Raw genomic sequence first — 427 nt, 5'->3', positions numbered from 1 at the left:
ATGAAATTCACACACTGACTTCTGTTCACAGTTCAAAGAAAAAAGGAAAGAGATGAAGTGTGAAGGCAGGACAGAGAAAGAATTAACTGAAAGCCATGCTTTTTTATCTGTAGAAAATCTAGAACAGGTAAGAATTCTGTCTCTCCCTCCCTGTTCATTGTTCAACTGCTGAGAGCAATCTAAATCACAAAATAAAATTTTTTTGCAGCCTTAAGTTGTATATTAATAATTAAATTTATACCAGATTCGACAGTGTCAACCCAGTTTACAGAATAATGGTAAGTCCGTGTATTTCCCGTATGATATCAAAGAGTAAACTACTGTTCCATGCAATTTCTTTTCAATGAGGTAACCAGTCGTAACAAAGTGTAACAAAGCCTCACATGCGACATTTCGATTGTCTTTTGATGCTGTAAGGGCTCATGCA

General features: G+C 35.8%; 1 protein-coding gene across 1 annotated transcript in view; it reads left to right on the top strand.

Annotated features, from left to right (window-relative positions):
- The window catches only part of LOC139134484 (protein TASOR-like), a 6,846-nt gene extending 6,674 nt beyond the window's left edge, over positions 1-172 (top strand). Inside the window, exon 3 of the mRNA XM_070701343.1 lies at positions 32-172. Coding sequence (XP_070557444.1) covers positions 32-172 — 141 coding nt within the window. The remainder of the gene's footprint in view (positions 1-31) is intronic.
- The last annotated feature ends 255 nt before the right edge of the window (positions 173-427 follow it).

This window comes from Ptychodera flava, chromosome 6 (genome assembly GCF_041260155.1).
Source record: "Ptychodera flava strain L36383 chromosome 6, AS_Pfla_20210202, whole genome shotgun sequence".
NCBI classification, from domain to species: Eukaryota; Metazoa; Hemichordata; class Enteropneusta; family Ptychoderidae; genus Ptychodera; species Ptychodera flava.
Note: the sequence above shows the minus strand (reverse complement) of the source record. Positions and strands in the feature narration are given on the sequence as shown.